General features: G+C 45.0%; 1 protein-coding gene across 1 annotated transcript in view; it reads left to right on the top strand.

Annotated features, from left to right (window-relative positions):
- LOC121693649 (neurexin-3a-like) overlaps positions 1–12,500 on the top strand; it is a 242,182-nt gene that overhangs the window by 6,353 nt on the left and 223,329 nt on the right. Inside the window, 4 exon segments of the mRNA XM_042073216.1 lie at positions 1–1,103; positions 7,119–7,136; positions 7,721–7,750; positions 8,086–8,097. The exon segment at positions 1–1,103 is cut by the window's left edge and continues 337 nt beyond it. Coding sequence (XP_041929150.1) covers positions 380–1,103; positions 7,119–7,136; positions 7,721–7,750; positions 8,086–8,097 — 784 coding nt within the window. The 5' untranslated portion in view covers positions 1–379.

Below are 12,500 nucleotides of genomic sequence, written 5' to 3'. Positions count from 1 at the left end.
ATCCCCCCTTGGCCTAAGAGGGCAGCTGGAGAGTCGTGCGATGTAAACTGCCACATGACTCTGCCATTTTGTCTATTTAGGTTCTGAATTCACATCTCTTTGGTCTCTCTTTCGCACAGATTTTGTCACCCTTTTGGAAGACCTCTACTTACACTAACACACACACACACATACACCCATACATACACATTCACACACACACACACAGAGACACACACACATACACACCCACACACTTGCAAACCTTTGGGGCGCAGCTATATACACTGTTGGATATACTGTGGAATATACTCAATCCCATGAGCCTACGGGTGAAGTCAATGGTTGCTCGCTGCCGTTGCGGATTATAACTCTGCCCTGCGTGCCCAGCTCCCTCACCATGGGTCCCCTCTTTGCCCCCCTGAAGCGGCAGCTCCTGCTGGGCGCTCTGCTAGGCGCCTGCCTGGGCCCGGGTCCCTGCCTGGGCCTGGAGTTTGCGGGCCAAACCGGCCAGTGGGCGCGCTTCCTGCGCTGGGACGCCAGCACCCGCGGCGAGCTCAGCTTCCGCTTCCAGACCAACGCGTCCACGGCGCTGCTGCTCTACTTCGACGACGGCGGCTACTGCGACTTCCTGCAGCTGATGGTGGTGGAGGGGCGGCTGCAGCTGCAGTTCAGCATCGACTGCGCCGAGACGACCGTGGTGTCGGATCGCCGGGTCAGCGACGGCGCCTGGCACCTGGCCACGCTCGGCCGCTTCCACCTGCGCACGGCGCTGGGCTTGGACGGCATGGTCAAGGCGGACGAAGTGCGCCCTCTGCGCCCGCTGCGCCAGTACATGAAGGTGGTCAGCGACCTCTTCCTGGGCGGCGTGCCGCAGGACATACGGCCGGCCGCGCTCACACTGCCCACCGTCAAAGAGCTGCCGCCGTTCCGCGGCCTGCTCACCGACCTCAAGTACGGCAGCAAGGTGCCCACACTGCTGGGCAGTCAGAAGGTGCGTCTGGACATGGAGGGCATTTGCGCCATCAACCCCTGTGAGAACGGAGGCAGTTGCTCCGTCGTGGACGGGGAACCGCTCTGCGACTGTTCCAAGACGGAGTACATTGGCCGGTTCTGCAATGAAGGTAAAGAGAAGGCTTTGAACGCTTTAAAAAGGCTTTTTATTCTTACTCGCGGGTCATAAAAAGAGCTAGTCGTACTCATGGTTTTCTTCTGTTGATGGTCAGAGAAATGGTCAGACCCAAGACACCTTGACATAATTGGCTCTGCCTGATTTGTAGGTCTGGAACTAAGTATCTTCCTATATTCAGTGTTTTCCTGATATTTCTCATTTGAATTCTCTCTATTGTTTGCCAAAAACGAGACCAGTTTCATTGTGACCTTCAGGAGCGTGTGGCTAATTTAAGGTTTTAGGATTCATGATTTTATATTAATGGTTTTTCCCTGGTTGGTTGCTCTCTAGACTGGCTTTTCTAGAACCTTCTCTCTCACACAATCAAAAGATCGCAGGTGTTACGAGCCTTACAATCCTTTTGTCCCGAGAATTCCACTGCGGCGTGAATTCAATCATAACTCCATCGCTTGTCTCTCTCCACACAGCCTGGAAATTGATTTGGATGGAATGCTTCATTTTTCCCTAACAATTTCTTCAGGGAAAGGCTTCTATTCTATTTCTATTTTATTCCTAATAAGAAATGTAGGAATGAAATAGTTTATCTCAAAAAGCACCTTCTGTAAATGTAGGAGCTATGTGCCTGCTTTCTCACTCTCTACCTGCATTGTATCAACTGTCAACAGTTTTTGCCTTTTCTATTTTAAGAGAGAAATCTTTTTTGCCTTTTCTAAGAGAATTTCTAAAAGACAGGAAACTGACCGTTATTTTGTGTGTCCATTCCGTGTTGTGCAGTTGTTATTACCATGTTAAATTGCTTAACAATAATGTGTATATTCTGTGAACATAAAAAACAAATGGCTACTATTTCTCCTCCAAAAAGCAATTATAGCCTGGAGGGCATTAAAGGTACACACTCAATTCCATTCTTCTATTATCCCTCTGCTGGGTCTGCTCTGCTGTTTCAGATGTACTGCATTTACTGAGTGAAACACAGTTGTGATTCAGTTGTGTGCAAACCTTTAAGCCTCACATGAAGAGAACAAATAATCCTGTAGATGTTTACATGCTAACGATTAGAGAGGACTAGCTATCTGTCTTAATTTGCGGCATAGGTGAGCTGTGTGTTTGTGTTATCCTGACGTTTTCTGAGTCTGTCGGGTGGCATGATGTGTGTAGGGGGGACCCTTTGAGTTAGTTGGTTTGGCTCTCTGCAGACACACGTGCTGGCAACACATACAACGGCTGAGCGTGGCCAAAGGCAGCTAGTTATTATGGGTGCTCTGTTGCTGGCAACAGGCTTTTGTTGCTTTCTGAGAATTGATGTGTGTGTGTGTGTGTGCGTGTGTGTGCGTGTGTGTATGTGTGTGTGTGTGTGAGAGACAGAGAGAGAGAGAGAGACAGAGAGAGACAGAGAGAGACAAAGAGAGAGTTGGTACATTACTAGTACATTGTGCTTGTATCTTGGATGAGAGGTGACTGCTTAAGAAACACTGACTACCCTGTGTGTGTGCGTGTGTGTGTGTGTGTGTGTGTGTGTGCGTGTGCGTGTGCGTGTGTGTGTGTGTGTGTGTGTGTGTGTGTGTGTGTGTGTCTGTTTATGGTGTGTATGTGTGTGTGTTTGTGTGTGTGTGTGTGTTTGTGTGTGAGAGAGTGTGTCTGAGTTTATGGTGTGTATTTGTGTGTGTGTGTGTGTGTGTGTATGTGTGTGTGTGTGTGTGGCTAGTCGTCAGCGTAGAGCTGGCTGGCCGGTCGGCTGGTTTAAGGCGCTGGCTCTCGCTGTGGATTTACGACTGTGTAAGCTGGCCTGGCCTCTTGGCGTGATTTATGGCCGCTGTTTGTTTTGGTCTCGTTTGCGGAGGCTGACTCGGACTCCTGCAGTGACCTGATAGCAGGGAGACCGAGAGGAAAAAGCAGAGGTGGATGCAGTCACACACACAGACTGCTATAAAATCAACCAGAAAAAGAAAAAAAAGAAAAAAAGAAAATATTTTAAAACTTGGCAAGGTGCTGTATGTATTTGGATAAACCAAGAGAGCTGAGCTGAACTGAACTGAGAGAGATATTAAGGGCCTCAAACAGGAAAAGCAGACCCAGTTTGTCTTCTAAACACTAAATGGTCTGGATTCAGTTAGTAGAGCTGTTTTGATTTCTGTCAGGTCCCTTTATAGTTCAGGTAGTTATTAGACCGTCCTCAAAAATGAGCGGCTCTATTTGGCACCGTTCATTATAATTTAGCTGAGTCAGGCCGGAGAAGAGAGGGGAAAAAAAAAGATCAGGCACGTTTTTAATGTGTTTGCAGAAAGCACAGTCTGCTTCAACTGGGGGAAGCAGCAGAGGGTATTGGACGCATCCTCTCTGCAGGCAGATGGCTTAAAAAGCCCTCAGTTGTGCTCTCCCAAGCTCCAGCGTATGGTCTTTGCTCTGTGGCAATTGCGATAGCCACACGGCAACATAATTTGCGAAAGCGCGTAATCTTAGGAAGGATTAGAATAATAAACAGTTGGCAGGCACACACACACACACACACACACACAAACAAATGCCCAATCTGTCATCCCCTATGACCGTGTGCCGTGCACGGCTCATCCCTCCTCCTCTGCTCTTTACTCGGGCCTCTGCTCTGCTCGTAGGCTGTTTCCTCGTCAGCGCTAAATGAATCTTATTAAAAACCACTATGCTAAAACGGACACCTTATTCAAATGTCGCCACTGCTTGTGGCAGTGGCTTATTCGTCCAAGACTAGACTGGAATGTGATATATGCTGAATTATACATGGTGTATCGTGTTACTTTGTCTTGCATGCCTGACACTAAAGCATCTCCCTTTTGGACCATGTACCCAACATCAGTATACAGTAGCAGACAATATACATTATTGTCATTATTATTCATTAAAAAAATATAATTTCTTGATTAATTTGCTAACAGTAGAGTTTAATTATAGACCTAAAATAATATTGCATTTTCAAAAAGGATGGTGATATTGCTCCAAACTGCTGACCCTTATACTAGAAAATGATGCTTTAGAATAAACTGTTAAATGACCAAGGAACAGGTTCAGTGTTTGTTTACAACACTGTCGGCCATTTCACATGCTGTTTAATGTTATGGAAATGGATGACCAGAGGACGAACAGCATGTCCAGACCTCTCTCAGCGCAGACAGAATTTCAAACCAAATTAATATCCAATACATTTCTGATTAAGAAGCGCTGAGTCCATCTAATGGAGTCCGGCTCAATTAGGAGGCCAGTAATTTCCTACTTGTAATTGCTATTTGTACTTCAGACTAAACACTGAGCATCAGGCTGGGGTATGTGGTTCCCATGGTAGTCCATGGCAGCTGCATTTCTTCTTCAATTGTTCAACAGTCATTTCATGTATTTCCAATAAGAGGACTCACAGTACCAGTAGTCCAAGCTGACCCCTTTTTCAGGCCCCCAAACTGAAACCCTGAAGTGGATCACATGCACATGTTTTAAACATGCCACTTCAGGAAAGGCCTACTGTCTCTTTGACATGACAGCAAACTCACAGATTCTGTCAGAGAGGGCCAAGCGTCATGGCATTGATTGATCGACACACATACAGACAAATCAGTTTGGAGTTCAGGTGTGTGGTGCATTGTTTATGTTTTTTTTATTGGGCTAGGAACAGAATATGACAACATGATAGATATATAAGCACTTTAGATAATATAGATATATAAGCACTTTAGATAAGTAATAATTATAATAATATAATATAATATAATATAATATAATATAATATAATATAATATAATATATATTTGTTTTGTCATAAAAAACTGGGACAATTTGATAGTGAATGTTGAAAAAACATTTTAGACATTTTAGTATTTCACAGATATGTGTTTAAACACCCAGCTTGAAACAACTGGACAATCCTGGACAAACTGGGACATCTGATCCCTGTACTTAAAAGATAGAAGTACTTGTTACATCACCTCAGTGCCCTCTGCCCAGGCTAAAGTGATGCCCATTTTGATGCCCTGCTGGAGGGCAGGTTGCAGTGGAGTCAGAAGTGGTGTCCTCAGATTGGCCCATCTGTGGCGGGTTCCCTTATGCCAGCCTCAGCTCACAGCTCCCACTCAGTGCCCGGGGGTTGGTGAGCCTCAGCTCACAGCTCTCTTATTGCAGTACAGGATTGGTCAGCCTTAACCTTCAGCCCACGTTTAGCAGCGCAGAATTGGTCAGCCATTAACTTAGGCCCTCATGTATAGTAATGCAGGATTGACCAGCTTCAACCTTCAGCCCACATTTAACAGCGCGGAATTGGCCAGCCTCAACCTTCAGTCTACCTTTAGCAGCGCAGGATTCGCCAGCCTCAACCTTCAAACCACGTTTAGCAGCACATGATTGGCCAGCTTCAACCTTAAGTCCTTGTTTAGCAGCGCGGGATTGGCCAGCTTCAACCTTCAGCCCACATTTAGCAGCATAGGATTGGCCAGCCTCAACCTTCAATCCATGTTAAGTTGCACAGGATTGGCCAGCTTTAATCTTCAGTCCTCGTTTAGCAGCGTGGGATTGGCCAGCTTCAACCTTGAGTCCTCGTTTAGCGGTGCAGGATTGGCCAGCCACAACATTCAGTCCTTGTTTATAGTAGCACAGGATTGGCTAGCATCAACCTTCAGCCCTCGTTTAGCAGCGCGGGATTGGCCAAGCCTTTGCTTTGTGGAGCTAGATTGGATCGTCAATCCTCATGTAGAAGTATGGGATTGGTCTGCCTCAGTCTTCAGTTCTTATTAAGCAACATCGGATTGGCCTGCTTCAAACCTGACCAACCAATTAATAGTTTGGGATTGGCCAGTTTTAACACTCAGTCATTATTTAGCGGTGGGCGATTGGTCCGCTTCAGCCCTCATTTAGGGATATGCCGCTGTTCTGGGAGCGTTATTGTCCATGAGTGTTAATAAAGTGGTGGAGAGGTGGTGAGTGGTGTGTGTGTGTGTCTGTGTGTGTGAGAGGTGGAGAGTGGTGTGTGTGTGTGTGTGTGTGTGTGTGTGTGTGTGAGGTGGAGAGTGGTGCGTGCGTGTGCGAGCGTGTGTGTGTGTGTGTGTGTGTGTGTGTGTGTGTGTGTGAGGTGGAGAGTGGTGCCTGCCAGAATAGAGTGCCAGGGTGCCAGCGGTGGGAGAGGCCAGCCTGTGTGTCTGCAGTGTGGGGGTGAACTGACTCAGAGGATCTCACAGAGTTACCCAAAACAAATTACACTCAAAAGCAAAGAAAGGGAAAAAGAAAGAAAGAAAGAGAAGAAAGAAGGAAAGAAAGAAACAAAGAAATAAAAGAAAGAAGGAAAGAAAGAAAGAAAGAAAGAAAGATGGAAAGAAAGAAAAGGTAAATCCATGCCAGCATCATAAATCAGTGGCCCTTCTCTGTGGGAGCAGGCCAAGCTGCCTGCAAGGATTTATGGGTGCTGGGGAGAGAGTGTTTGGGGAGGGATTGGCCATCAAAGCACTAGAGTGGCGTTTGAGCATGTGTTGGGATATGCGGGTGGTTGCTGAGGGTTGGGAGGGCAGTGTAGTTCTTCTAGAACGTTCTACCACGGTTGGGTGGTCCAGATAGCAACTCCGTCTGGACCAGGTCTGGTCCTGAACGGGTCCTGATCCAAAAAAGCTCCTTGCTGCCCCCAGTCCCGGTCAGCGCCAGATCTGGACCAACTCTGTACCCAGTGTCCACTGCTGACCTGGGAGTGTCTAAGCTGTTGATGTTGTGATCTGTGACCTTGGAGTGTAATAATGGGACCACATGAGTTGATCTGCTTCCTGCCTTTTTTCGGGATGGGACAGATGAGGTGTGGGGAGGCTGAACCTCCATGTTGAACATGCACAGGCCTCTCACATAGGGGGCCCTGTGTATGCTGTTGAGTGTCTGTGTGTTTGCATGATAGACCCTCATGCAAAAATGACCTTGAGTGACCTCTAACGTTCAAACTCTTCCCTTCTCTCTCTCTCCCTCTCCGTCTTTCTTTTATCCCCCATCGTGTCTTTTCCTGAAACTGGAACAACAGAGGTCAACGCCATCCCAGGTGAGTTGAAAGAACATATGATCATCAGCGTGGACGTTACCGCGGCTGCGGACATGACTCTGTTTTTCTTTCCCCTTTCCTTTTGTGGCGACTTACTGTGATGTCATAATGATATGTCACAATGAGAGAAAGCATAAATGTAACTGTATTCTATTGATTAGCTATTAAGGTTACTGTAGCAGCTTTGAAACTCGAATCTAACAGTACATTGCCTCTGACAGTGAATAGTGATTCTGGCTTGTAAATGTATTTACATAATTGATTTTCATGAAGTCCCCTGGATGTAGCTGTACTAAGGCATTCCCTGCCGTTTCCCCAGCCTCTTCTGTCAGAAGGAGAGGAAATGGGATTTCCCCTGAATCTTAATGCCTCCCGAAAGCTTTTTATTCCGACCGAACAAACGGGAAAGCTTTGTTGTCTTGTGTGTTTGGTGCCATGCTTCTCTTTACGGGGGAAATATGTGATATCACAACACAGAACATACTGAATCATGTGTTCTGATGAATGCATGCTTTCTTTTTTCACTCACTCTCTGTGTCTTTCTCTCTCTCTCTTCCTTTCATTCTCTATGCCCCCCTCCAAAGGTTTGGCCCACATGATGATGGCAGAACAAGGTATATACTTCCCACTCTTTCTTCTATTCTTTGGTATATAATGAGGCTTTGGTGTTTTTGCATGCGCAGAGTGTCTGGTTTGATTTGCTGTGCAGTGCCGTGTGTTAAGTGTATTTGATGGGGATGCAAAAGAGGCTTTCCATGACGTGCTTTGTTGAATTCTCATCAAGGACTCCCACGGAAGTGAATCTTGTTCTCAACAATGTTTTCTTTCCCTCTCTTACTTCCTCTCTTCCTCCCACTTCTGTTCTTCCGACTGGACACTGTCTGGATACTATACTTCCTCTCATCTCCTTCTTTACATCGCACACTATGCCTTCTCTTCTCCTCCATAGCCAAAAGCAAAGGTATGGCCCCCTTTTATTCCTCTCTTCCTTGTGCGGACTGTGTTACGACTTTATGGTATATGTATTTTTTTTTTTTTTATTTATGCAAAATGTGTGTCAGTTTTCAACGCGGGGTTTTTGACGTGTTATAGTTTAGCACTCTATGCTAATGGCTGTGCGTGCGCAGTGGGGCTTTGGATTAAGAGGCTAATTAAATGAGCTTTAATTGAAGGAGAAAAGTCTGAGCATTAAGTGAGTAGAGCTGCAAAAGCACAAATTGGCTCCAAATCTCAGGTGTGTGGTGTGTTCCACTGCCAAACAAAAAAAAACACTAACTAACACACTAACAAACAATAACAAATAGCTAGGATACCAGTGTATGGTTTGTTGTTGTAATGCTGTAATTGATGTTAGTGCTGTTGTCAAATTTAAGATAGAGAAAGATAAACAGAGAGAGAGAGAGAGAGAGAAAACGAGAGAGAGAGCGATGTACAAATGCTGTAGAAATTCTTTCACTGTTTTAGAATTTTACAGGTGTGGGCAGGTTGTGAAGTGAAGAAACTAGTGAAGAACATGTCAAGGGAAATATGAAAGAATGACAAAAGCAAATGAGAAAAAGACAGTGGGAAGAAAAAACTGAGAGATGATGAGATGATGGACATATTGAACAATCATAGTCCTCACCAATGACACAGAGAGAGAGAACAAAGGAAAATAAATATGAGGACACAATACTACACACACACACACACACACACACACACACACACACACACACAGAGAAAAGAGAGAGAGAGTATTTTTAGTACCTGATTTGTGGACTGCGCTGTCAGTCATGGCAAACCTCATCTCCTCAGAGACTGAGAGTGTCTCAGATGAGGAAGATGTACGTAGTAGCAGGCTGCCGCAGGTGGAGGCTCACCAGGGGAGGCTCACCAGGGGAGGCTCACCCTTCCTCTGCTCCACCATGGGCTCCTCAGCTGTCCCGTCCTGGGAGGGCAGAGCCACCACACATCACTTTCATCCACACACACTTAGCCTGTGCACGCGAAGAAGCAGCTGCTGCAGTAGTAGTAGTAGTACTACCATATTTTCCGGACTATAAGTCGCATCAGTTAGTTAAATAAGTTATTAAAACGGCTTATGGTTTAGCAAGCGGAAAATATCTCGGGGTGAGTGTTTCTATCTGTAGTGTTAGTTTAGTGATAAATTACCTAGCCTATTTGTAATGAGAGTGAAATTCGCCTCTTGTGTTGTTGCAAGGGATCTGCCGTGGTTGGTTTGGGCAATGTACAAACTGACGAGTTACATTAGCCCTAGCACTTTGAGCTAGAATAGCTAGCTTCTAAGTGTGGCAGCTAGTTATTATTTCATGTTCTGATATGACATTCTTAACGTTTTGACTATGTTACAACTGATAAAAGCAAGACAAATAAAGTAACCAAATCGCTTTGCAATATTTTAGTCCAGAAATACTTATGGGTGTTCATTTACCATAATGTTAATTACAGTAGCCTAACGTAACGTTATCTCCCCTTGCTGTTACCACCAGTTTTAATAACTTTACATTTGCGATCATGACCCATTTCATCTAACAACACCACTGGCATCTTCTTTGACTATCAGACCCCAAACAGCAATACATTGAACTACAAAGATGTTATAGTAATGGTGTTCGGTTCATCATAATCTTTATGACATAATGTAATTTGCCGTCCAGCATGGAGCCGTCACGTGACTTAAGTCACGTGTCTGCAAGGGGTGAATAACCTTACCATGACTCTCATACTGTATGCTCCAATGGCAAAAACAATACCTCAGTTTGTGTTCAGCCTAACAGACAGCTATTCTTCTGGAGACCATGACGTTTGAGAGCCGGTTCTCATTAATAAATCCTTTCGGTGTAAGTTCAGCTTACGTGTGAGAAGAAAGTAAGAGAGATGGATCCATGGCCGTGGCTTTCCACGGTCTGTATACTTAAAGAGATGAAATCTGGATATTTTAAAGAGAGAATGTGAGAGAGAGTGAGAGAGAGAGAGAGAGAGAGTGAGAAAGAGAGAGAGTGAGAGAGAGAGTGAGAGAGAGAGTGAGAAAGAGGGAAGGAGGGAGAAAAGAATAGACAGACGTGTCTGATTTCCCAGAGCAGCAGAAGTGCTTCGTCAGAGCGTAGTCAGCGGCCCTTTGACAGTCAGACACCGGTGTAAATTCCGTCTGATGTAGCGTTCTCAGCACTGCGTCACACTGCTGTCATACCGAAGACCCATCCCAGGCTCTCACTGGGTTTTTCCAACTCACTCTCTCCCTCTCTCTTCATCCCTTCTTCCCTCTCTTTTTCATCCTCACTTCCCCCTGACTCTCCCTCTATCTCTATCTCAGTTTGTCTTCTCTTTCTCTCTCTCTCTTCTCTCTCTCTCTCTTCTCTCTGTTTTTCATCTTTTCTCTCTGTCTGTCTCCTCCTCCTCTCTCTCTCCCTGTCTCTGGCGCTGCTTGTGTTAAATCCCTCTGTACGACGTTACTGCACATGTGCTCATGCTGGCCTGTCTGCTTGAGTTAGGGCCACTATACGCGCTCACTCCTTCTCCATTTGCATCCCAACAGCACTGAGTGATGCTGAAAAAAAGGTTTATTTATCTCCTCCTAGTCCTTTCGTTTTTTCCCCCTTTCTCTCTTTTGTCTCTGCAACCGTTCTTTCACCCTGACAAGAGGTATGCATGCTCCGTAGGGAAAAAATGCACTCTATCATCCTCTCTCTTTCTCTCTCCCCTCATTCTCTCTTTCTCTTCTCTTTCCCTGAAGTGTTTTAATTCTGAGCTACAGTACATGAGTACCTTCAACACAATAACAGTGGTGGTGTTTCTAAGTGCTGCCTATAGAACAAGGTAACACCACAGTCAAGGGTTCAACTCCAACAAAGAACACATACATTACGTACATTACTACCTTACTATACCTGCATATGTTACTACTACGTACTAGTAGATGTTACCTTTAAACATGGATAAAGTATATTTTACCTTTACTCATACATACGGTTTTCGTTACCTTTACTCTGGATAAGGTACATGGTCAACTGGTCCATAAAATATGAGTAATGGATATGTATCTCACTGTAGACGATGCAAAACTGTTAATTAATTAAACAAGGAGATTGCGGGTAATCAAATATTGAATATCTATATTGATGTTTATATGGAATTGGATATTGACACTATTGAGAATATGAATGTCATTGCTTCATAAACTGTAAGATGTCAGATTTTTAGGTCAAATCAGTGGTTTGTCATACTGGTCGCTATTTTTATCACATTCAGTCAGGTTCGTGGGGCAGACACTGCTGTGTGTTTTTCACTTTGTGGTCTTGTGTGCACAGGATTACAATAGGGACTTACAAACAGATACAGGAGACCAAAGCCATGCAAAATCCACTAATCGTCATTTAATCTCTTTCAAATTCCAATTTTCCGACACCAATTCTCAAAACTAATCTTCTCGGCCAACATAACCTTTAAGCATTCATTATGTCAGCTGAGTTTTATGAGTATAAGAGTGATGTGTGTGTGTGTGTGTGTGTGTATGTGTGTGTGTGTGTGTGTGTGTGTGTGTGTGTGTGTGTGTGTGTGTGTGTGTGTGCGTGCGGGTGTGTGTGTGTGTGTGTGTGTGTGTGTGTGTGTGTGTGTGTGTGTGTGTGTGTATGTGTGTATGTGTGTGTGTGTGCGTGTGCGCGCGCGTGTTTGTGTGTGTGCATGTGTGTGTGTGTGTGTGGGTTTACCATACCTCTGCAGGGAATAACAGTGGAGATACAGTCAGAGTGCATGGGAAAGCTACAGTAACTGTGCAGGGAGAGCAGCTGTTGTAAAACCTTACGGGTTAGCTTTGGATTTGCCCTTGAAGAACACATTTTCTGAGAGCTTGCTCTTCAGTGCACATTTGAGGGTGATCGTATCAGTCAGATTGCCATTCTCCACGTTGGCATTGGCATATGTCAGCAAACAATAGCAAGTTAGTGGCATGAAATGGCTGTCCTCAGGGACTGCTCAACAATACCACCGACCCCTCTCTCCCCACCATCACACACACACACACACACACACACACACACACACACACACACACACACACACACACACACACGCACACACACACACACACACACACACCCTTTCTGTTACGTCATTATGTCACAATGTCATTCAATCCCCAACACTTCAGCACATATACAGTTAGTACAATAACATGATACTCTTCACACACATAACTTTAAGGTTACAGTAACATAGATTTTAACACCAACGTAACCACAGTGTTTTACATATCAAGGGCCCTCTTTTAAATGACAGGTAAAGTAAGGTAATGAGTAAAGTGTCTCATGCATAAAGCTACCATGTGGTGTGAGAGCACTGAGCTGATGTTTGTGATTAGGGTCT

This window comes from Alosa sapidissima, chromosome 19 (assembly GCF_018492685.1).
Source record: "Alosa sapidissima isolate fAloSap1 chromosome 19, fAloSap1.pri, whole genome shotgun sequence".
NCBI classification, from domain to species: domain Eukaryota; kingdom Metazoa; phylum Chordata; class Actinopteri; order Clupeiformes; family Clupeidae; genus Alosa; species Alosa sapidissima.
This window is presented reverse-complemented; position numbering and strand designations above follow the sequence as displayed.